At 33.1% G+C, this 24,223-nt stretch overlaps 1 protein-coding gene across 4 annotated transcripts in view; it reads right to left on the bottom strand.

Annotated features, from left to right (window-relative positions):
• Positions 1-1,653: 1,653 nt before the first annotated feature.
• The window catches only part of RFX3 (regulatory factor X3), a 105,567-nt gene continuing 82,997 nt past the window's right edge, over positions 1,654-24,223 (bottom strand). For all 4 annotated transcript variants that reach the window (XM_053932589.1, XM_053932592.1, XM_053932590.1 and 1 more), the window contains 12 exons: positions 21,276-21,457; positions 20,606-20,725; positions 17,997-18,118; positions 16,658-16,770; positions 15,779-15,894; positions 15,043-15,197; positions 10,474-10,571; positions 10,054-10,203; positions 8,388-8,596; positions 7,287-7,440; positions 5,161-5,203; positions 1,654-4,256 (listed from right to left, as the gene is read on the bottom strand). In XM_053932589.1, the coding sequence (XP_053788564.1) occupies positions 4,018-4,256; positions 5,161-5,203; positions 7,287-7,440; positions 8,388-8,596; positions 10,054-10,203; positions 10,474-10,571; positions 15,043-15,197; positions 15,779-15,894; positions 16,658-16,770; positions 17,997-18,118; positions 20,606-20,725; positions 21,276-21,457 (1,701 nt within the window). In that variant the 3' untranslated portion in view covers positions 1,654-4,017. The remainder of the gene's footprint in view (positions 4,257-5,160; positions 5,204-7,286; positions 7,441-8,387; positions 8,597-10,053; positions 10,204-10,473; positions 10,572-15,042; positions 15,198-15,778; positions 15,895-16,657; positions 16,771-17,996; positions 18,119-20,605; positions 20,726-21,275; positions 21,458-24,223) is intronic.

Raw genomic sequence — 24,223 nt, 5'->3', positions numbered from 1 at the left:
ATTTCAAAGTATATGCTCAGTGGAATAGTTAAATTATCTAAAAATCTTTGTTGCCATCATGTTACTTACAATGCTCAAAGGGTTAATGCAAGGCATTATATCAAATTAATTTCCTAGTACTAGAACTAAGCACTGTGTGTTTATGCTTCTATTCCAGTTTTTATTGTGAGTGTTAAATCACCAAACAAATTAGCAGAGATACTAGAATTCCATGTACCAATTTGCTTTAAACCGTATACAAAGAGCATGTCCTGTTAGTGTGACAAGGGCCCAGTTTTCAGAAATTCATCTTGCTCTCTCAGATTTGTATTTTGAACTCTGAAATTATTGTTGCATACTTATATTACTAGTAAATCTGGGGGTTTTGTCAGCACATTTATGGCTCTCAGTGGTTGGTTTTGTTTTGTAAAAGCATTTTGAATTAAATTGGATTGCAGAGTATCTCTAGCATGGATTTTTTTCTAAACAGTGCAGATGTCAATTGGTGAGAATGATTTCCTGGGGAAAACAAGATAAAACAAAAAGTGTTTCAGATTTTTAAAAATACCTTGCTTTAAATTCAATTTATATATAGGCCTATGCATTCCTGAATGACAGAACTTTATTTTCCTATTTTTTTGAACTAAAGGCAGTAATGCCTTTAAAATCATCATTTTATAGGCAAATAATTTAACATCTATTTTCCAAATTTTTATGGAACTTATTAAAAATGAAGGTGCTTTGAGCATACTACAGTACAAGTGAAAAAAAAAAAGAAAAAAAGAAAAAATATATTTTAAAATTGATTTACCGCAAGAACGATGAAAATGTAACAAAACACTTTAACATATATAAAACTTGAAATCTGGGCCCTGTGCTTTGAAAAGGTAGTTCAACAAGACCTCTTCCCCCACACTGTTCACTGTGCTATTTTGTGCTAATGGGGGAAATGCCTCTAAAATAATTATTCTGGATTCCATTTCAAGATTAGATAAAACACATAAATCATGTCAACTCTCATAATGTCTACCCTGTGGACACATGCTACACCTCTCCATTGCATTAACAGACTTCAGAGCTGGTGTGGCAATGCAGCCGCACGTTACACATTACAGAATACACAGTGAGGTATTCGTAACTCTCTACTTCAACAAGTACTAAAACCCAGCTATTGAACAGCAAGAGTGTGCAAAATGTTTTATCTAAGCGTCTGATTGAAATTTCAGTTAGAACAAAACAAAAGACCCCAAATCTGTACATTTACAACACAGTAAGATTATTTCCTCTAAAAAAATCTGGTAACATCTTCAGAATTTAAGAATAAGAATACAGACTCCAGTCAGTTTTCTGAACCTGTGAAAGTTCCAATTTGTCTTGGTAATTCATTGTTTTTAGAAGCTATGAAATACATTCAATTTTTTGTATTCAGATTTTTGTTCAGTTTTGTTTTTCACTTTATGACATTTAACAACTGAATGGAGTGGAAAGCTAAACAATGAAAATACTCAAGTCCCACCATATTTAGCGATCTAGATTTACCTTTTACAATTGTACTCTTTTCTCAGCAACAACAAATTCAACATTAAACCAAGAAAGAATAAGAAAACACAAACAAACACAAAAATTAAAACAACTAATACAGTATTAAAAAAAAGCTGAATATTTAAAAAAAAGTTGAATTATTTCACTTTATTTTACTTGTAAACATCTTATAATGCACAATGAAGGGGAGTAAATATTTATCACAGCTTAGTTTTAGCATTTTTGGTGAAGGGTACAGATGTGCTGATTTCTAAGGAAAAATCAGGACACACTGAGCGATATATGTGACAACAAAATCTATAATGAGATTCAGTGCATTTATGAGTTTAGAAATAATGAATATAAATGTCACTTTTACTTTTTACTGAGGCAAAAGCCGTCTACTGACATTAGTAGGAATTATGCCTACACAAAATGAGGTGCATGAGTTCACAATTCTGCAAAGGAAATAAATTTTTTTTTGTGCACCAATAATGTTAGGACATTTTAGTTTATGTGTAGCTGTATTTGGAGCATATGTAAACTCTAGCAACAAACTTGTTTGCTATAAATACACTTCCATTTTACATGCTCTTCTCCCATTTGGTATATGTGACTTGAAAATCATTTCCAGACACACTATATAAACCAGAATAAAATAATCCATTTTTTTTACAGTCTTTCCTGTAAGGTTGATATTTTTGTGTTCTCATTCACTTTTTGGATATTTTTTTCCTATTTAATTCCACTACTTTAGTGTAGCAAATTCATGTGTCTGCACAATGAAATGTTTCTGAAGAAAAACTTGAGTTCTTTAATGTCAATTAATATGGTCTCTATAAACTGATACTATTTAACCATTAAAATGTAATATCTGGCTGATACACCACAAAATATAGAAATTGAAAACATGCACTGCATTATGTACCTGCTCATTTATTTCTTTTTAGTTTTTAAAATTAAAAGTAGGCAAGGGTTTAGAAAATATATAATCGTGCTTGGGACTATGGTCAATCTATTTTGACATTTGAAGTTGGTATTAAAGCTAGTTTTGCTTTCCAAATTCCCAAGCAAATTTTATTTCTATTAAAGTGAAATCCAGCTAGAAACAAGAAAAAATAGGTCTATTGTCATTCTAAGAGGGATATTAAAATTATTTAATAATAAAAAAATCCTTTTATTCTTTTGAAGGCTGTGTAACCTGTCCTTACTTCTTAGGGAATTTGAAAATGACAGGCACACCATGTTGAATTAATTTAAGAGTTAAGAATAACAAAAAGTACTAAGTCTTAGCTTCAGTTCTGTTTAAGGCACCATGTAATAGCCGAGGTACAATGATCCCTGATGTACATTCTTAAATGGCAATGGTCCATCTAGCCACCTATTCAAATTCTACACAATTGGAAATAGGTACAAGTGAGGTGTGCCAGTTACACTGCCTTGTCTAATTTTTGTAAAAATTTAAATCCACTTTAACAACAAGGAAATGTTTTTGAAAGGAAAATTATGCAGGTTGCTACATTCCTTGCATTCTATAAATCATTTTTTCTAAGAGCAGCAGATTGAACCACTAGTAGGAAAAGACCTGGAATAGAAGAAAGTCATCCAAATGGAATGTTTTCCTGTATGTCCAGTTCAGCATAAGTAGCACATACACTTAAAATTAACAATAATCAAGTCACTTCTTTTTTAGCTTCGGTTTCTAACAACTACAGTGCCACTGAACAATCAAAAGCATCTGTTCAGTGGCCTCACATATAGAATCAGTAGTCTGCAAAACAGAGGAACTGGTATGCAAATAATATCTGAAACCATTGATTTTAAATGAAGCTTGCATTGTTTACATCATGTTCAGATAATTAGGTACATTTATGCCATACAGATTACCACATTCTGTCTTTTAAACAGCTTCTTCCTCACAGGAAGAAACTAGGAGATCTTCTCAACTCTCCAGCATTATTACAAAAAATCCCCCTGAATACTCACAATTTTATCAAAATAGTGTCTTCTCGTAGTACGATGAAAAGCACCTTTTATAACAAATTTGATACATCTGCTGTCAAATAAGTATGCCTCCAGTGTAAATCAAAGAAAATAGTTCTTTTGATATTTCACAGAAGTGCATCTAATTAAAAACCTAACTATATGAAATCAGCATAATAACTAATAATTAACATTAAAATATTTTTAAAACTATGAAAAAAATTTAAATTATTATAAGAGGACAAAACATTAACATTAAACTTTGCAAAAATCCTCCTTGCATTTGATACAAAGAAACCTCTTCATATTGAGTGGCCAAAAGTAAAATGGTTTTGTTTACAAAAATTTTTTTGTTTCTAAACAGACCTGGCAAAATACGTACACCCATTCCATTTAACAACTCCAACAAAATAATGATCAGAACAGTTACATTTGACAACAGTCAACCTTCGGAATTTTTTTTTTTCTTTTTCGTATTAAACCTAAACAGCTAATGTAATGGAGTGTGTGTCGGAGGCCAGGGGAAGTTTTACATTAGACTGCAGTATATGTATTTCCAGTAGCACTGCATTGTCTGATAGTCTGAGTAGTTGCAACAATGTGCTCATTATGAATTGGGTTCAGGAGGTTCTGCTGTACTCCACTCTCAAGCACTGGCTGCATGCAGCCCACCTGGAATGCCTGGTTTAGCTCAGTTTTCTCCCTCTTAGCTTGTGGCTCTCCACTTTCATCCAGCTCTTCATCTATTTCACTTTCAACTTCGCTGCCCTCATCTGCACAAACAAACCAGCATGTAACTACCATAAAGTGAGAAGTTTCTAAAACAAGGCTTTTTATTTTGTAAGTAATAGCTGAAATACAGGGGAGCAATCTGATAAAGTACAAACTGAAAGTTAAAATTTTAATGGAAAAGAAGTCAACTGTTATCTCAAATAGATAAACAGATTCAGGTTTGATCACTTGAGCTACATACTTTTGATGTGGGAAAAAAGCCTGCAATCTCAAAAGGTCTAACAAACAATGTAACTTTATATTGGAAAACACCTCATTTCCTAAACATGATGAACAAGAGTTGTTACTTTTAGATACAGATAGGGAAACTGAGGCGAGGAGAGTTGTGGTCATTTGACCCCAAATTTTGACAAATATTCTTATAGTCACTAGTTGAGTTCTGAAGCCAAATCACCCCAAATCACTCAAGTAGTCAGTATAAGAATGCATGTCAAAATAGGGCATGAAGAGAATTTAAGGAACTAATTTCTCCCTGACTACTTATATACAATTCTGCTTCTTGACTTAGCAAGACATTCACTACATTTAAATATCCATAAAAACTCTTGTCTTTCTTGCCACAGCTGTTACTCTCCTGCATCCTATTAGATATAACAAAATTAAAATTTGCATAAAAATTGAAATATTTCTCTGTGACAAGAATAAACATCTTCAAAATATTCTTATTTTAAAACAAACCTACAATACTCCAGTCATGATTACATGCAGCATAGTACATACATAGCTATTGTATTTTATCAATGTATCTATACAGCATATTCATGCACTTTAAAGGATAATCCAGCTCTAAATTGTGTTTGTGTTTTTAAAACATAAGGATTTATTTTGTTTAGAGACACATTAGCTCTAAACAGAATTATACCCTGGAGATACTAAAATGCTTACCTTTATCCATATTTCCAGGGGACACAGCATTTAAATCACCAAACTGCAAAATAAACAATTAAAAAAAATGGACACAGTCTTAAGCAAATGTGGACTTAGAATATCTATGATGTAGGAAATCTGTGCTCCACTGGTTTGATGCATTCATTCAAATGCATGATCTTAGCTGCAGCCTTATCCATAGCAGAGCAATATCCCATTCCATTTCAGTCTTGTGCTTATTAAGACAATTATCACTAACTAAACACTCAAAAATTAGAATGGAGAAGTACAACCTTTTTTAAAGATTGCTTCCTCAGGGCCTTTGTTGTTTGAAGTGAGCTATTTCTGTTTTATAAAGCCATAAATTATAATGGATATTCATTCTGAACTGCCAATATTATAACAAAAAACCGTCTTTAAAATTTCCCAGGCACCATTTTAATTGTGCTGGAGCAAAAATGAAGTATGTCACAGTGTTGTTAATCTACCTGTAAGGAAGATGAAAGGCACTGCTGAGAAAGGCTTCACAACCTGTTAACTGATTTACATCAAAATCCAGAGCTTTTAAAAGAAGCTGCATGTAAGTTATAAACTTATTTCCTTTCCTTCCTCCATTTCTCTTGTGTGAAATTTGGAAGAGTAAAATGCCACCAATTGGTGGATACCAAATTAAAAGCACATTATTTAGACAGATACACTTCTAGCTATAAATGATACCAGTCTTTTCCAGAAAAATTTTGCCAATACCTGTGTCCAAGGGTGGAAGAAGAGGAAGGGAGAAGTATGAGAATGCTTTTCTCAGCTGCAACCAGTTTATACTGTTTTACAGTGCTTGTTGGACTCTAATCTTCCTCATTTTATTTCAGCCATTGAATACACAGAAACATAAGAAGACATGCATTTTATGTATTACTTCTATTCTGCCCCTCATCTCCAAAAATTTTGCAATACTTACTTCCTCACAGTATTTCCATATTCAGTCTCGTAAACTTTTTAGATGGCCCTATGCTACATTTATGTCTTTATCATATAAAGTCTTCTGAGACAACAAGAATGCTGTAACTGCATACTTGTGTAGGACTTTCTGCAAATATAAGGCAAGAAAACTAAGAGCATCTATAGTGATGGTGGGTCTTTCTACTAAGTAGAAAATTATTTAATTTTTCTGAAACATGTCAGGACACATGATATAAAATAATTTGACAAAGCAAGCTGAGACACTTTCCAACTTCTCTTGGAAGTATATAATCTCTTTATAATGTTTAATAAGCCTATCAATATATCTTGTGTGAAGAATGACAACTCAACCTGCAATTTATAGGTAACATGGAACCTGATAGAGTGACTTGCAAGTGTAAAAATGTAACAATCTGTCCTATTAACAGTTTAGCACATTTTCAAATATATCAATTTTCAGCACCTTGAAGCATTATTCTTTGGGAACAGTTCATGCTTTCCTTAGTGTCTCCCTCAAAATAAAAGGTCAGATGAACTACTGAAAAGAAGAGGGATAAAAGAAACTTTGCCTTGCAGATGCCACAGCTGAGTATAAAAAAAATAGTTGTGCATTGAGACTCTAGATCTTCCTTATAAGATAATAGTCTTTGAAACAACTGTATGAAAATCAAATGTGTTGCAAACCTCTATGTATGTCTTCACTGGTATGTGAACAGGTCTGGACAAACCAAAATTCTGCATGTAAACCAGCCTTCTTATGTCAAAGAGGGTATACATTCTGTGTGGGAATTATGTGTGCAAATGCATGTAAACAGATCCACAGAAGTAACATTTTCCTATTACTATGCTATTTTGTATTTTCACATAAAATATTCAGGTCTCATAAAGTGGAAAATAGTTGTAAGTTGATCAACATTTTTCAAACTATGCATATGAATCTGTGTGCACATTCATAAAAGAGTTAAGTTCATTTAGAAATAACTGATTTTAAGAATTCAATGTTATTTTAATACTCCTACAATGAACCAGTGAAACAAGTTTGAAACCACTGTATATATTTGTAACTCAGTCTATTGTAATACTGCAGAACATCCTACCATTCTACATACACATTTAAAAATGTGCAAAAACACTTTCTCCAATTCATCACTAAACCTATCAGTCTAGTCTCTTACATATTATCTTACCTCTCCCATAACTGCAATAGGTGTCTCTCCTGTTGCCTGAGCAACACGATGTTCTACTAAGTAAAACATGTATTCATCGTAAAGCAAGCGGATCAGATGAAAAGAGCCAAAGCTAGCAGCACTGCGCAAGGTTAAATCCCGAATCACCATTGAGCTATTAAAAAAAAAAAAAAAAGGTTTCTGTATTGTATGTCACAGCCATTTTAACATTTATCCATGTAGACAGACATTTCATCTCAAAACCAACATTCTCAAAAGTAACATTATCCTCAAATATCTGATTTAAAGGGATGACAAAGAAAGGGCAATCATTTGCTTCTCTCCTTTCTCAGAAGGTACTGGTTGAACACCACACAGGAAATAACTAGACTGGTTTGGTTCTGGTATTGACCTTAGCATAACTACCACTAATTGAAGAAGTGTAAAACTTGAAAGAAACTTGCTGAAAACATAAACAACTAAAATGGCAAGAAAACGATTTGTTTTTAAAGAAACTATTGCTCAAATAATGTCTGTTGTGTCAATCTTTCCAGGGCAATGCTTTTAATTGCCAGAATTTAAAAAGCTTTGAAACTTTAAATTTAAAAACAATAGACTTATTGTGTTCATATTATATCTTCGTATCTTCAGCAAGCAGTCGCTACAGTCAGGTTCAAAGAACAAGGTTTACTCTGATTACTGTTTCAATAAGAAGCTAACATAAAGTGCTTGTCTTAATGTTCTTTTCATATATTAAAACCAGCTTTTACCTTTCTTATCCAATAAACATTGATGCCACAATGTTTTAGTAAGTACACTAAAAACAGTGACTTAATAACTGCATAGTTTTTTAACCCAAACAATTCATAGTATGTTTCTCACTCTTGAAAAAATTACACCTGCATTCATTTTCAGATGGTCTTTAAAACAATAAACTAGGGTCATTTAGGTCCCTGTTCATTTGCTGAGTTCAAGGTTAATAACAGAAATCCTCTAAAAAAAACCCCGTTTTTCATGATGTACCAAGCCACTGTTTGATATTAGATTTGTCAACTTCATTACAATGCACAATTCAGCAATTAATAGAATAGTTAGAATGTTTTAAAATCTATTAAATACTACCTGTAGAAAGACCATTTTAACAGAAATTGCCGTGCTGCTTTAGGAAAGCTGGGTCTTCCTTCATATGGTTTCAATGCTTGCATCATTACATTATCAAGCCAGGCAGCCCACTGCTCCAGGGTGCTCTGCTGTTGAAGAGTCATCTTGAAATCTGTTTCGAGTCTCTGAACCATGTTGTCATCACACTGGCACACCCAGGAAGCCTGCTCCTGTTATATAGCACATGGCAGCTCTTGAATTGACAATATATAAGCCAGGCACACAATGTAATTGCATCTCAAAGGTTAAACTGTTCAGTGGATGAAAGAGACCGGACCCACTTACTAGACAGACCAAGAAGTGGTTTTTATTTTATGCCTATTGTAATTTTGTTGAAAGCAAATAGGTGGGAAAAGCATAGCATGAAAGAACAGACATCAAATAAAGAAATTAGAACAAACAATGTAAACAAAAAAAGTGTCCCGTTTCCCACATTAATTTTTGAGAAAGGACTTCTACTTTTGTAATTTTTTTATTGAAAGACTTATGTCTTGTAATTTTTTTGCTGGGGTTTCAGGCAGGACAAACAGGAAGAAGAGTCAAATGCAGGGAACTAAAGTAATAAAAGAAATAGCAAGAAATCAAGTCCAACATTCCTTTTGTTCCGAAGAAGTTAAGCTTAAAGACAAATCCCATTACATTGTCTTATAAAAGAAACTTTGTCTTCAAACAAGGATTGTTTGCTGACTCTATGCAGTAATAGATTACACATTACTTAAAGACAACATAAGCTGCACACAAGCGGAGAAACACACTGTGCAGCAATCAGCAATCAGCAATTTAGTCAGTGTTACCAAGTTTAAATGAATTTAACTGTTAAATTCAGAAAATGAGAAAAGAATGACAGCTCACTAACTGCAAGCCATTTCCATTGAAACTCTAGTTGTCATGGGCCAAGTTAACATCTTATTCACAGACTCTGTCATGTCAACATATTACTGTACTTAATATATTGTATCTTTGGTCAAGAACTCTTGACTAGATTTCTGTTAAGTGTGTTAACAAGTACATTAAAACACTTGTTTACAATGAAGAGAAACAGAGAACTACCAGGTATCTGAAACCTTTCACTTTGTTGGCCAAAAGGACAGAAGTATTTTTCCTCAAAACAAGCAAAGTATTTTTCCTCAGACAAGCAAAAACATGTAGAGAAATTAAGCTTAGTAAAAATATCTTGTATATTTAGGCAGAGGCATGTAGAAAAAAAAATGTATGGGGTTTTAATACTAATGTATGGAGACAGTCTCTACTGAAAATGCTATGCATTTAATAACTTTAAGAGACATTCAGAAGATATGCTACTGAGTTCTAATCCTAAAATATCATTTTTGCTATTAGTAAGACACAATTCATACTACCCATTCTAAGAAAGTATTTGCTCTACATTTGCATAGAAGTTGGAAGAATATGTGCATTTCAAGAGAGCAAATAGAAACAGGTAATGGTTCTGAGCTCTTATGTTCCTAAAGCATAAGCTGTCACATTTGGACGTTGTATTCACAACGTATATGAATGAGCAAAATATTAGCGCTTGCCTTTCTTGATAGAATGATGCCTGACAATAATGTTCAAAATCATAGAAGAAGTAACACTTAAAAAACCCCTGCTATTCAAAACTAAATTTTACCTGAACATTGGCAAAATCAACACGGTTGAGATCATTGAGCATCTGGTTGATTTGAGAAGTATTTTGAAGCACAGCACGAGCTGCTTGAGCCAGGTGATTAAGAGATGTGTATCTTCGCAGAGTCTGGGCAAAGGCACTTACAGCGGCAACCTACAATGAAATTTGTTATTTTTAAATATTGTGCTCTGTAGATTAATTCTACAGATTGAGTCTTGACTTTCATTTTAACACTGTATATTAATGGGTCTTCATATTTGAATTATACCATGTAGAAGATCAAATAATATTATTTCCTCTGCCATTATTTGATGCTTGATGCTAAACATGATATTTAGCATTAATGTTAAAATGCTTCTCCTTTTAAATGCTATTGTCCACTTAGTTTGCCACTACAAGAATAGTACTTCAAGTTTCATCTACCTTGGTTTGTATCATCCTTTGTGGAATATTGTTCATGGCATTTGAAAGCCAACCTTCAAGGCTTTTTGCAAAATTGCGAATGGCTTGGGTCAAGGCACCTGCACATTGGAGAATAAAAACAGAATGAAAATAAAGCAGTGCACCTGTCTTGAAATGTTTTGCATCCTCAGAACTCTTGTGCCCAACTTTCAGGTCTGCTGCATTTACTTACTAGACAAATCTAGTCTAGGTTCAAAATGCCTCACTGAGATAAAGATTACACAATAATGTATTAATAATATAATGTAATAATTATTTTTAGTTTTGGTTTAATAAACAGTTCTGACTTCTTCACCAGACAATCTTCCAAAGAAGTTTGTGACTTAGCAGTATTGTCTTGGGCACTCTATACAAGAACAACACTAACTGCAGCAATTGTGGTGGAATTTTCCATGACAAATTTTCAGCTTTCCATTTTACCTAGACACCTCTTTCAAAAATCAGAAGTCTGAGGGAAAATCCACTTATAGGAATACTGCAATTTCCTCAAATAAGTCTGAAGTAATCTTAAACTATGTCATAGTGCTGCTTAATTCAGTTTTAAAGAATAAATTCCATTCACATGCAGTCCTTAAGGATATCATCAATAAGCAAGATATAGGAGTGTGTTTCACTGACAGGAAGTGGAATTATTCAAATGACTGTGAAATCTGTGTGCATTTTGTTTCTTTTCTATAGCATCCACAGAAATGCTGAATGGCTGTCAGATTTAGAGAGACACTGAAGAAGCCCCTATAGTACTCTGCATTACTAAAATCAGAACTTTTAATTTATCAAAAGAGGAGGACAGGAAGTATTGTCCCAAGGAACAGTATCTGGAAAAAATAAAATTGTATCTTCTGAATGATAGAATCCCAGCTTTCCCATGCCTAAAGCTTGCACATTGACATAACAGCACTACGCTCAAACTGCTGCAAAGTAGGCAAAAAAAAAAGAAAAAACTAAAGGTTTCTGAAGACTACTAGAGAATGAATGCAACTACAAAAGTAAAGAGGAAAAAACCTAAGGAAGTAATACCTTTTTTTTAATAATACATTTTAAAAATAAAGCTTTCTATCAGAAATGTAAATTTACTAAAAGAGAAACTGTATTATTTGTGATCTCTTTTTCACGTGTCTTCAAACTTGCAGTCATAAGCAGTAGAATCCATGTTGGTAATTCTTATAACTCACCACACCTTTGGTTGCTTAGCTGACCACAGTTTGATCTTAACAAAGTATCTGTGTTAGCTGAGCCCTTTTAAGGTATCAGGTTTTTTCCTTCTTTAAGGTTTACATGTGAAGAACAAGCTTTATTCTTCAACCCTGTCAATCCCCTAGCTCATTTGTGTCGCTTTGTAAATTATTTCTGTGCACTTGCTAATTGACAATGTATTCACTCACATTTTATTACCTACCAGACAAGATGGAAGTAATAATGTAAATACTGTATGAATAGTACTTAGACATTTAAGAAAAATATTACCACTTTTTCACTTCTAGTGTTCTCATTACTCTTTTTTACCCAAGTGTATATATGTTAAAAAATAATTTGCACCACTGTAATGCTGATCTCCTTTAAAAATAAATATGGAAAAGCAGCTCAGGCCTTTAACTAGAAACAAAAAGGAACAAATAAAATGAATTCTAAGTTCTGAAGAAATAAAATAGCAAAAGTAGCTAATCGGGCATCAGTATTGTACAGAACCATCATGAATTTCTAATGACCTTTGGAGATATATTAAATACAGGATTTTTCTCATATCCCTAACTACACATCTAGCAATTACCAAAACCAAAAATAATACCTACATCCTTGAACCTTTAAGTTCATCTGAACTCTTTCAAGAATCTTTGTATCATAAGCATGGTGAAAAGTGAATGGCCTAAATCATTAAGTGCTGCTAGTCACGCACTAAAAGATGTGGCAATGGCAATTATGGAAAGTTTGATTTGCCTAAGCACCTAAAAAGCTTGACTTCTGAACCAAAACCCCTCTGACTTGTACAAAACTGAGCTTTACAGTCTTTCCATTACTTCAATTTTTTGTTTGTCTAGAATTGTGTAATATGGCATGGAAGTGTGTTTTGCATAAATTCTCTACCTATCATGGAAACTAACTCACAAGCAAATTTGTTACTGTCCATTCTGCCATGTGAAAAGATGCAAGACGTCCATTCTAAAACATAACAGGACATTAGATAATTATAGTCTTTATTCCTTACTCCAATGGACAGCATTTCACTTTCTTAGGAAACGGAATTTGTTGTTTTATATACAGCAATTCTTCACTCATTCTGTGGGTGCGAAATATTTCAGCTGATAAATTTAACACAGAGGTTAAAAATTTTTTTCTTCAACAGTCTATTTTTTTTCTAGTCTAGTAATATGTATCAACAATAGGACTTGTCTAAAAGAAAAAACACTAAAGATCTAAACAAAAAACCCAAAACAACAACAAACTTTGAAAAAATTATGCTTTCTTCAAGTCCCTTTCAAATTAATATTTTTCCCTATTTTGAGCAGCAGCTGCTGTTATCTTCCCATTTATTCAAAAAAATCATAAACATGCCTTTAATGAAGCGTTCATAGTCCCAGCACCTCTACAGAATCCAAACTTTCCAATAAACTGCTATTTTCCCACAGACGATGAGAAATTTGTCTGCTTCACCCAGCTGCATTTTTGTTATATTCAACCATAACCCATTATTTTAGTCTCTTGTAATGACTGGAGATGCTTTTATTCAAAAGCAGGAGTTTAAAAAAATCATACGATTTTAACCGTTTAACAATGAAGAAGAAATTTGGATGGCCCATCATTTAAAGGGAAGCTGCTAAAAAAGCCATTTAGTTAGCTGGTCCTAAAGGATAAAGTAAGAAAATATGTTAGCTGTCTTCCAAAGGTAGTTCAGTGAGTGCAATTGTGAGCAGAAAACCACTGGACTGTTCACAAAAAGGAGGCAGAAGTGTCTTGGAATGAATTTGTCCTGGGATCAGATGATGTGTTTGAATCCAACAGTCTGATAACCATCCCCAAAACAGGAATGTCAAACACAGTAGTTATCAATTATTCAAATATGACTCATTATTCTAGAAAGAAAGAAATAGCATGAAAAGGACATGATGCATCTAGTTATTGATATTAATTGATTTTGTCCCATTTTCTTGAAATCCTGTACTGGCAATGCCCAATGCGTCATACAAAGCAAGGCAGGAAGACAGCATGATATAATTTAAACATCTCTCTAGAGACTGCCAGGCTTTACAGGAAAAGCAACTGAAAAAGAGAGGATCAGACTTGATGAAAAACTGTCTGTTCTACCTTTTTATTCAGAAATTAACTTGCTTTTGCAAGTGAGAGTTTTCATTCAACCTATTAAATGTTATAATTAAATTTGTGGGAGTTTTTATTATTACCTAATTGTTTGTGATACACTATATTACTCTAAAATCTTACCTAATGGTATTGACATTAGAGAAGTAAAACCTTAAATATATAAACCAATGCAAAATAATTTACACAAGTAATAGTTGTCAATAATTGCATGTATTTAAGAAAACATTTTTCCTTTATTCTGCTTTATAGATGCACAAATTATTTCAATTGCTACCAAGAACTTGCTTGTTTCTTACACAAAAGGTAAAATGTGCATTGTAAATGGCAAACCTTCATATTTTATACATTTCCAGTTTCAATTTTTTTGGTATTATCCATAATTTGCTAAAATCTGATTTTATTCCACTGGCAAGCAATAAGTCAATAAAACTTTTTTGCAAGGCACTACCACCAAATATTCTTACTGAGTGCTTATTACTGCTTGACTCACTATAGCAGAGGAGGTGTTCACAGCATGACAATATAGCTTTGTTACCTGCAAAACTACTTACAGCCCTAATTAAAAAAAAATCAGTGCAACTTTTTAAAGTAATTACTGGTTTTTTTTCATTGGAAGAAGATAGTACATAGGAATTATGAGGGTTTTAGTGGGTTGCTAACATGATTGCAGTATAATATTTAGGACAGTGAGAGAATAAATACTTCATGAAGGAGTTAAACTTCATTCACATCAATTTGTTTTCTACCAAAAACAGGCATAAAAATACATTGCTAGAGCAATGACAGATTCTAGTAAAATTAAATTTGAAAAGAAAGCTCTGCTCCTGGCAATGGTGGTATAACTGGACAATCACTCACTATTTCATGCAGGATGTATGACAGGAAAACAGTAGATTAGAGCAATAAATTGGACTAGGAATTTTTCATTGCCTTAACAGTTATTAGAATTGATTTCAGCAGTTAGGGATAAAGGACCACCTCTCCAAACATGGAATCATAGAGACCACAGTTCTCTTCCAGGCTAATCAAAGATTAGTCTGTGATGTAGGCATTTCCCAGCACAACTCCTTACACAACAAAACTAAGGATAACTTATACAGTATTTTATAACTTCCAAATATTTTTCTTATGTTGCCCTGTGAGACAGAAGTACATCTCCATCATATAAATGCTTGCGGAAAAATCTTTACAAAATATTTCAGGTGTTGAACTTACTAGGAATAGGTCTAAGGACGTCAGGAATGAGAATCTCCACCAAAGCCTGGTACATCACATGGTCACAGTTACACATCCATTTCAGAATAGACTCATTCTTGCACAGGGTAATCAGCTTTGCTTTAGGAAGTCGACTTTCTATTTCACTCAGATTGCTGGTGTTAAAAAAATGTAGCAAATCAATAAATGATAATGCATTTATGGCACCTAGGGGCGTGGTTTAGCAGCTAACATGGCAGCACTAGGTTAACAGTTGAATTTGACTTTGCTGACCTAAAGTTTCTATGATTCTATGATTTACAGCAGGTAAAAACCTTTGTGTTAAAATGTACTTTTTTATACAGGCATCATAGATGTCTCAGTTGCACCCAATATAACTTATTTACATGTTGTCTCATGTGGAAATGGATTTAAGAAATGTCTCCATAAGGCTCCCACAGCTCATAAATAGTGCAGACGTATGAATGATCCTTTTGGCTTAAAAGAAGTGGATTGAATATTGGGAAGAGACAACTTCACTGTAGTTGTCTATGCAAAATACCTCCATGGATGACACAACTGTTCCAAGACAGTCCTTTGGCATATACCCGGCTATACAAAACAGGCAGACTACGTAAATTCAATTTGGAAAATAATCATAGGAGAAAAAATTACTACCTCAAAACTAATAAGATTTTTTGAATTTCACACTTACATTATCATGAGACACATTAAACAAAGAAAAACATTTACTGACCTTGGCTCATTAACAGGAGTGCCATCAGGTGGAGCAGAAGGAGAATAGCGCCAGAAAGTTTGCCACAATTTTTCTATCAGGCTGAATTGAAGATTAACAACCACATCCAGTATTGCCTGAAAAAAATGAAACATGAGATCGTATTGTCTTTTACCCAGAATCCCTCCACTCCCAACTCCAACTACATCTACAGCTCTTTTCATTCATCACAGAGTGGAACCAAGGCAAACTCTATATTTCTCAAGTTATAAATGGCACCTGTTTTATTACCTTTGATACCCATAAATTATCCAGCATGATAAATTGTTGTACACAGAGACTTGCATGGAAGCCTCTGGGAACTAGCATGGCCTATGTAAACATATCAGAGGAATTTAGGAACAGAAAATATCTACTGCTACTGCAAACAAAAGTAAACCTGACATGTTACTCCTTTACATAATGCCTTATAAGTTGAAGCACCTTCAAAAATAATTTTGAAAGACATATTGTTCAGTATCAAATGTAGCTTAAATGTCTTAATGTTTCTTCAATACGATAAAAATGTTACTGCTAGAAAATAAAATTATAATCTAACCTGATTTACATTTCCTACAACTAAACCAAATATCTGCATATACAATCTAAAGTCTAACATAAAGAAAAACATACATGTAACAACATTTCATTCTCAATATTTATTACATGTAACTCTTTCCCTGCTAAAGGGGATCATTCAGAAAACCCTTTTTGCTCTCCATTTCATTGAGATAAGTAAAATATTGTGGGAAAAGTCACATGCCACTATCATGGCTGCAATATATATTTGGCACTGTTCTCCTGTACTGGCCTTCAGTAAAAGTCATGAACTTTCGAAAATAAATGGTTTATAGGAAATACCTCACAGTGCTCTCGATAAAGACTCTGTAGTGATTTGATGTCCTCAAAGGTAGTACCATCTGGCAGAGAAGACATTTCAACTTCTCCAAACTCTGGCAGTACTCGAGATGCATCTGTTGTCATGACAACATAATGAAAGAGGTGCCAGTTACAGTATGGTTAAAAAAAAATAAGGATTATACATAGAAATAAATTCCCAAAGGTCATAATATTCAAAGGGGAAATTATTTAATCCTGTTGTATGCCAAAATACTAAATACATTAATAATTTCTAGTAAAAAATACAAAATTATACTTGAATAGATTAAAATGCTATCGTGTATATAATATACCTATATGGAAAACCTAACACATGCTTTTTCAGACTATTACAGAGAAAATATGTAGAGTCAGTGCAGGAGAGACTAATCCTTGAATAATTTTTTTTGTTGCTCAGCTGAAGAGTTTCCACGCAGCCAGGTGTGATGGAGCTTAATAAACTCAATATACATTTTTACTTGACATTTACTAGACTTTCAAGTAGAGCCAATGTGTGCTTTTACTATTTGCCACAAATGTTTCCAAGAGACAAGCTGGTAAGATAAAAATACTGGACTGAAAGGTACCTGGAAAAGAAGATTCAAAACATTTTAATGATACCTTACACTCCAAACGGTTTTAGTAATACCAAAATCAAGCCAAAGGATTTGGTGGTTGAAAATCCCAACCAATTAAGCCTATACTAATAGCACACTCTATCAGCACAGCCAAGTACTCTTTTTACGTAAACAATTAACTAAATTATGATTTTTTTCTATGACTGGAATACATGCTTAACTGGTCAACAAATCCACTATTTGGATATTTTAAAACATGACCTTTAGGTTTTCAGTTGAAACTATTTGTCTATTTCCACTGACAAAACTATAACACCCTTTCAAAACAGACAGGGGTGGCTAACCTGCATAGTAGTGCAATACCATCCCCCTGTGGCAACTTTCATGAAATAAAATGCACTGTAATGCACATGAAGGAAACGACTTTCATAGCAGGAATTTCAATAAGCACATTTAATATAATTATGCAAACAACTTCATATTTATGTAATATGAAGTATATCTCACACTGGTTTTTTTCCTATTTTTCGTTTTATACTTACATGATGCATATTAAATATTACATAAGACTTAAATTACATAAAGTGTAATTTAAGTGCCTTTCTGTTCTGTTGGGAGTAAGGATTTTAGAGAGGGCATGATAACTTCAGACGCAACTATTTTACTAGTCTGGCTTGATATTCAGTGTGAAAACAAAGTTCATCTTACTTACTTATATAGCTGTATAAAACCTGTTTTCATACCTAGGAACTGTTGATGATGTTGACTTTGGGCAATTACAGTTTGTTCAACAGATGTGCCTGTCTGTTGACCACTTCCTGTGAAGCCATCTGCAACTCCATCCACTTTCTGCATAGGCTTATACCTGCAAAAATATCAAGTACAAAATTATCCTTTCTGTTTACTTCTTCATAAATGAAACACTGAGTTTGATTTTTCTATCTCAAAATAAAATTTTCAGGACAAGTGTCAAAAGAATTTAGAGATTCTTTCTTACTTTGTAAAAAACAGAAGAAAAAACAACTAAGGGAAGCCAGAGTGTTAACAATGCATTACAGAATTCACAAAGGTGATATTCCAGCAGTACTCCAAATTTCTGGTAGAATTTAGCTTAGTAACAGCGTATTGTTACACCAGCAAATTTATACCAAAAAGAATCAAAACATTCCCTTTTGACACAGATTGACATAATTTTGTAATACAAAGGTAATGTTTCATTACTTTTAAGAAGAAACAACAATACTGTCTGAGGATAATGAAGACTTCAAAATGAGTGCTTTGGGATATTGAAGTTATGGAAATCCAAAAGGTTCACAGTCCCCAAATTAAGAAAAGGAATGAAGAAAAATGAGGCGCAGATTCAGTCTGCAGCCTTTGCTGAAGAGAACTAGAAGTATATATTCAATTAGATGTGTCTGATAGAGATGGTAGAATTGGAGTAATTACCCAGAAAAAAAGTATATTGACTGCAATTTACCACTGATTTAAAAGACGAAAGAACCACTAGAAATATTAATAAGCTGACAAAAGAGAAAGATTACCACAATAATGAAAATTACAATATTCAGTTTTTTAGTTCTCTGTTAATAAATCCCACTAGAATCTTTCAATACACTTGGATAACAATGATAAGAACACATACCATCATATATGAAACACTGAAGTTAAATACTAAGCCTCCTAGAGCCCAGTATTTTTAATGTAACAGCCAGCTATTGTGCATAACGGTACCTTCCAGTTCCCACCCCTCATCAACACCTTTACAGATTCTTGCAGCAGAGCTTAGGATTGGTGTGAATTGAGCCTGAATTGGGTGCATGTTGGTGCAGGTACATGTGTGCAAGTGCAAAACACGGGGCACAGAAGTGCACACAGTGCCATATGTGTGATTTTGTTCAGATATAATCAAGGAACATACTGACTAAAAGTTAAGAAAATGATGCCAAACATACTTAGGTAAGGAAAATAAGGGAACTATGTAAGACATACAGTAGTGTTAAATAAAATAATCAAGCAAATAATACAAAAAGAAATATCCAGTTCTAACAGCTATATAATGAAATTCCAAAATTATTTTTTCTTTGTGAATCACAAAGAAGACAAAAGATGTGACAATGTTTAGCTGACTGGCATCATTTTTCCAGAAATTATTCCAGCTACACCATTGTGGCATATGTTTTGGTGCACATATGTAATTTTGAATGCAAGTGAATGAAATGTCTAAGTGTATGAGATTGAGTGGGTAAAATAAACTTGCTGGGAGATTTTGTAAATATCTATCATCATTCTTTACTATATAATCCTGCCACAGTTTTTGTAACAAGCATTTTCTATATGATGTTATTATGAGACATCTCATGCTCCTGTATTATCTCAGCAAAAGATAGTTAAGATCATATACCTTATCATGAGCTTTCATTTAGTGTGGTAAATAATCTGTACTGTCTGGAAATGACAGTAAAATCATTTCAGATCAAAATGATCTTTGTGTTTGAAATAATAGTTTGAAGTTGTGTTTTCCATATCTCAGTTGTGTACAAGGACACAAAATATGCTTGGTACACTATACCAAACTGCCATTCAACTGAATGTTTTTGGAGGAGTATATGCTCTAAAGGTGACTTGCTTGATACAGTGCTCTTCTATCTATGAGTGTCATGAAATTATGCATCTAACATATTTTACTTTAGGGTAATATTACTGGCTAGTGACACCAGTCAAATCAAAATTAATTTCAAAGAAATGTACTCATTTCCAGTTTTTCCCCTAAAATTTTCTGTTTAACATAGTTTTTAATATGCTTATTCACACATTTTTTCATCACCTGTACAGCCCTGTGCCACAGCTTTCAACTACCTTCTGAGCTCTTACGGGTTCCTCAGGAACAACTTATACTAAGGGAACATACTTACATGTACTTGGAGGCAAACCATTGTGGTCATATTAATTCTTCACAGGGACATGAAATAAATTCCAAGCAACTTAATAGCAACTTCTCTGATAAGAAGTGTGAACAAAAAATGATACAACAATGAAAAGAAACAGGAATGTTTGAAGTTAAATCTCTTACTGCTTTTATTCAGCTTGTGGGACAAGAATTTAATACAGTTAAGAATCTGTTCATATTATTGGCCATTTTATTATTATTTATTTTCTGCAAATTCATGACAATTTCTAGGTAAATATTCTTTCACATTGACCGGTGCCTGACATCATTGACATCAACTCGGTATTCAGCACACTTTGGTTTTCACAGCAAAAAAGCTGAACAGGAATCCAAACTTGTCCATGTGAGGAAAAGCAAGACTTGATGAACTAGAAATAGTGCGATTAGTTGTGTTTCACACTTTACCTCTGTTTCTGCTGCATGGGCTGTTGTCTCATGGCCATATATTGCATGTCCTCTTGTAGTCGATTAAGAGGAGAGTCTGGCTTGACACGAATCCCATAGTAATGATATTTGGAGTTCCCCCTTTATGAAAGAGCAAGAATTAAAAGAGCAATAATACTAGTTTTACATATTCACATTACATTTACTTTACAATTTACATTGACTGGAAAACAACATACACAAATCAGGTCTGGCTCTCCTGTCATACCTGTTTTACATGAGTGTCATTTTACTACCTTTGAGAAATTAATTCACTCTTTTAAACAAATATTATCAGCATATTAACTTGCACTCCACTTGAGTAAGAAAAGTGAACCGTAAATAAATACATTTTATCTAGTTATGGGCAAACAGTATTCTTAGTGATTTCCAAATGGAAAACTATGTTTTATTTATAATGATAAAAATCTGATGTGTAGTTACCAAAATATAAACATATAAACTGTCAAAAGCAGAAGAAATAAAACTATAATATCTTGAAAAAACATAGAATTGTTCAACTGTTCAACATGACAGAAACACTAATATTTTAATGCAGGTCTTATGTATTCTTTTTCCTAGCAGACTACTTTCTTACTCATAATTATTACCTTTATTTTTTATTATAATTCAGGATTTCAATTGCACAAACCTAGTTCCAAGTCTTCTGGTCCGTAGTCCCATGAAGATTGACCGTATGAGTTTTCCAAAGGAGGCAGCATTGACTGGATCCAACTTGTGCTCCTGACAGTGTCGTAAGTAATGATTGTAAAGGGTACTTCTTGGAAGGCTCACTCCTTCTGCAGTTTCATAGTTGTCTAAAAGCCATTGAAGCTATATCACATACAAGACAGAAAAAAACAAACTCTATTATATACTTTATTAAAAATATCGTAGCCATACAGCATTAACTTCTGTCAGTTGGAACCACTCTTCAGGTCTATTAAAAAATTACTTCTTTCTTCAGAATGTCTTTAAATGGTAGTTAAACAATAATGCTTTAATATCTTCAGAATTATCAGGGAATAGCAGAATTCACTGCACTTGTGACTTCAGGAAAGTGCCCTTTTCTTAAAATATTTTTATTCAGTACCACACATCAGTATGTGATAAAGGTATTGATGCTTTGGAGAAAAATTGTTAGTACCACATAGAATAAAGGAATCATGAATGTAATACACATAAATTGCAGAAAACAAACTCCTTGGGCATAATAAGTAATTAATGTATTTGTAGATCTGGAATATGATACTGTTTCTCTTTGTCTGTTATTAAAAAACATTAAGATACAGATAAGAAAAAAGCTACTGCATAAAAGTCAAAGAGCTACCTAGGTAACATTGAAAATAATTGGTACGTCTATGAATCATTACGGATACAAACCCTTTCAGCTGTAGCCTGCTTGCCTTTGACTTCCAAAAGGAACAGAATGAGTTTATTGGGAAAACGGTAATCTTTTAATGTAATTGTGGTAGATAATTAGAAACATGCAAGAAGAGACTTTATGTAACATCACTGCATATTCTAAGTACAGCACACTCATGAAACACCTCTAGCTGTTGCTAATATACAAAAAAAAAGTTAAAAGGACAATTTAATACTCCTAGATTCAATATTAAAGGAAAATGACAAAATATATAAAAACCAATATAGTCTGAAAATACATTAAAATTCATTGTTTTAGTTTTTTGATAAGTCAACATTTTCCTTATTTTTCTCAGTACTTGTCATGGATCCCTAGAATTTTCTAAGCTGTAGAAAAATACAGAGAGAAGATGCAAATGCTTCCAAGACATAAAATGTTTAGCTTGGTTTGCAGGCAATTTTGCATTTCAAATAAAGAAAATGAAGAAGTACAGTGAATCATCACTTATCATTGTTTTATATGTACTAACATTTACAAGTGCTTCCAAACTGAGCATCTATTGTTTTGACATACAGCTGAAGAAAAGGTATAATTGTTAATATTTGAGTTTTGTGTGAATGTATTAAACTTATTTCACTAGTGATCGGACATAAGCCTGTCTTGGCTTACAAACAAAGGTAATTATGACTTTCAACAGTTGTAATCTATCCATGTTGAGAATCTGTTATTACATCTCTAATTTTATTAATACTTTTATATAACACTTGTCATATATTATTACATCTAGAATTGAATCAGAACGATACAGAACATGAAGTACTTCTGCCTTCCCCATGGGGATAAACTCTGTCAATCCCAAAAGACTGACAAACAAAAATTAATTATTTTGTAATTAAGTTGTATGTAGCATTAAATATATTTTCCTCCAGATGGTTTCTGATCTATTATTAATCACTTTGAGTGCACTTCATTAATTATATTAATTTCTAACAGATGTTATTTCAAACATAATTTGCATTATTCAACACACAAAAAACCTGAATCAAAAGTTAAGTGCAATATAAGAATTATTGCTCTTGGAAGGAGTTACTTAGTAGTAAGGGCTTGAAACCCTTGCTTGATAGATTATAGCCTGGAAGAAAAAGTGCAGTTAATTGATGATTTTAAGAGAAAATGGAATCCAAGTATTATTTTAAAGAATCCAAACATTTTTCTATCAAGCTAAAACTGTTCAGGTTTGAGTCACAGCTTATAAATTTGTAGTACTGACCATAATGTACTGGTAAGATGGGGAAAGGTATGAAATATTTACAGAGCCACACCTGTAAAACTGAGTGTGATTTTAAGCTGCAACATTTATAAAACACTCAACTATCAATTAGTTGAGTAAGTTGATCCCATGCAGAAATACATCAAGAAACAAAAGAAAACAGAGGAGAAATTATGAACTCCTTAAAATGAGAACTGATGTACTTAGGGAAAAAAAATCCTACAAAACCTCATTGAGGTATCAAAGGGTGAAAATTTAAATCCCAAACGAAACTATTTCCACAAATTAATTTATCACCTGCTAAGTGTATAAGTTAATTAAAAACACAATTTAGAATTCTATTTTAAAATCTGTTAAGCCTATTATTTTAATAAATGCCAAACCAAACCATTAGAAGGCAAATTCAAGAAAAATTTAAAGAGACAAAGAGTACATCTACACTTGAATTTCCTTTACACTGTCCTTGAGTTTAAAGACAAAAAGCAGTGCTTTAAAAACAGGCAAAGCATCCTATAGGCTTGATCTAGATTTTAAATTTCTTTCAAAAAGACAAAAAATGCAGGAAAAACTTTTTGCCACAAAAATGTGTACAAGGGTTGTTTTAAATTTTTCTTTCCCCACAGAGTCAAAGATACATCCCTATCACAGTATTTTTCACAAAGCATTGACAGTCAAGAAATACCATGGTAAGTCTTCACAGCTGGAAAGACTGTGATCTTCTGTGCAAATCTTGTTATTAGGAAGACACTGTGAATAGTGCCTAGAACTAGGAATGAGTGAAACACAGCTTACAGAGGCACTGCAGCTTATCTTATAATCTTTCTTGGTTTTATACAAAGACTATGGACTTCCTAACAGGTTTAAGCACAAACTTAGAATAGTTCTAATGTTTTAAGTCTTTCTGGATAGTTCTAAAACATTCCCAAAAAAGTTAGAGTCTGTTAAAAATGACATTTAAACAATG

This window comes from Vidua chalybeata, chromosome Z, assembly GCF_026979565.1.
Source record: "Vidua chalybeata isolate OUT-0048 chromosome Z, bVidCha1 merged haplotype, whole genome shotgun sequence".
In the NCBI taxonomy this organism is placed as follows: Eukaryota; Metazoa; Chordata; class Aves; order Passeriformes; family Viduidae; genus Vidua; species Vidua chalybeata.
The sequence above is the reverse complement of the archived record's forward strand: the minus strand, read 5'-3'. Positions and strand labels throughout refer to the sequence as shown.